Source organism: Antrostomus carolinensis, unplaced genomic scaffold, assembly GCF_000700745.2.
Source record: "Antrostomus carolinensis isolate BGI_N321 unplaced genomic scaffold, ASM70074v2 scaffold27855, whole genome shotgun sequence".
NCBI classification, from domain to species: domain Eukaryota; kingdom Metazoa; phylum Chordata; class Aves; order Caprimulgiformes; family Caprimulgidae; genus Antrostomus; species Antrostomus carolinensis.
This window is the reverse complement of record NW_010318846.1, coordinates 8,571-10,064: the sequence shown is the minus strand read 5'-3', so window position 1 is coordinate 10,064 and position 1,494 is coordinate 8,571. Positions and strand designations below refer to the sequence as shown.

General features: G+C 57.2%; 1 protein-coding gene across 1 annotated transcript in view; it reads left to right on the top strand.

Moving 5' to 3' along the window:
• Nucleotides 1-655: 655 nt before the first annotated feature.
• FA2H (fatty acid 2-hydroxylase) overlaps nt 656-1,494 on the top strand; it is a gene marked incomplete at its 5' end in the record, with an annotated part of 1,946 nt that continues 1,107 nt past the window's right edge. Inside the window, 2 exons of the mRNA XM_010169075.1 lie at nt 656-828; nt 1,316-1,479. Of these exons, the coding sequence (XP_010167377.1) occupies nt 656-828; nt 1,316-1,479 (337 nt within the window). The remainder of the gene's footprint in view (nt 829-1,315; nt 1,480-1,494) is intronic.

Below are 1,494 nucleotides of genomic sequence, written 5' to 3'. Positions count from 1 at the left end.
GCCCGCTGCACTGGCAGCCCCCCTGCTCCTTGCAGCATTTGGCACTTTGCTACCAAGAGGCTGGTTTTATTTTTTATTTTTTTTTCCCCAAAAATCCACAGGTTTGGGAGGGATCCCAGTTCTGCTAGCGAGGACGCAGGGCTGGCAGCCAGCCCCAAAAGGAGGAGGTGGCTGAAAAATGCTCTGCGGGGGGAAAATGCCCAACAAACCTCTTCTTTTTCCCAAAAAATAAAAAACCAAACAATGCCAGCAACACTGTTTAACTGTCACGAGTGTTGCCTGTGCAGATTAGATCCCTCCTGCCTTCTTCTGGTGGGTGAAGCAGCTTTGTAAGGACAGGGCTGTCCCTGCAGTGCATGTCCGAGCCCCTGTTGGCATCTGGGATCCAGGGGACCCCCCTCACCAGCTCCTTGCAGCAGAGAGAAGCCGACTGTTTGTGTAAAGAGTGTAAATTAATGGGAATCAAGGGAAATATGTGGTTTGGAGTGGTGCTTGGGCAGGGAGCTCCCTGGGGAAACTGGGGGCAGGAGGTGGATGAGAGGTGAGAGGGAGGGAGAGCCGAGCTTGACCCAGATGCCATTGGGAGGATGGTGATGATGGCTAGGGCACCTGCACGTCGCCTGCCCTGCTGACCACTGCACGTCTCGTTGTGTAGAGTACTCCATCCCCGTCCACAAATACTACTTCCCCTTCATCTTCCTCCTGGGGATGTTCCTGTGGTCCTTGCTAGAGTACCTCATCCATCGCTTTGTCTTCCACATGAAGCCACCCGCTAGTAACTACTATCTCATCACCCTGCATTTCTTGCTGCATGGGCAGCATCACAAGGTGAGTCGCAGCTCCCGGCTCCGCTGGCACCCGCCGGCCCGTGGGAACCGTGGCCTTTGCTCAGGTGGAGCCTGTTGGTACGTGTTCACCGTGACTGGTGGCATCTTCGCCCCAAGCGGGGCCCTTACCTAATACCGGCGAGGGCTGCAAGACGGGCTTGGAGGAGCTGGAGTTAAACCTGCAAGCTCTGGTTGGGTGAGAGGGAAGACCAAAAAAGCCATGGGCTCCCTCTAGCTTTGCTGGAGGAAATGTCCCTGTGGAGCTTGGGGACCTGCCAGCCAAAGCCACCAGCTGCCCAGTCGCCTTGGTGTGGGCGAGAAGCTGCTCTTGCTGCTGGCTGTGTCTTTTGGGGAGGGTGTGTGGTGGCTGGTTGGTGTTGGCTTTTCCCAAATGGGTGTCCCCAAGTGCTTGGCAGGGATGATCTGGCGGCTGGGGGATATGGGGTGAGCTAGGAGGTGCCTGTCCCACCATCCTTCTCTGTTTCCAGTCTCCCTTTGACAGCTCCCGCCTGGTCTTCCCTCCCGTGCCGGCCTCGCTGGTGATCGGCTTCTTCTACGGCGTCCTGCGGCTCCTGCTGCCGGAGGTGCTGGGGCTCTCGGTGTTCGTCGGGGGGCTCTGCGGCTACGTCATCTACGACATGATGCACTATTACCTCCACTACGGCTC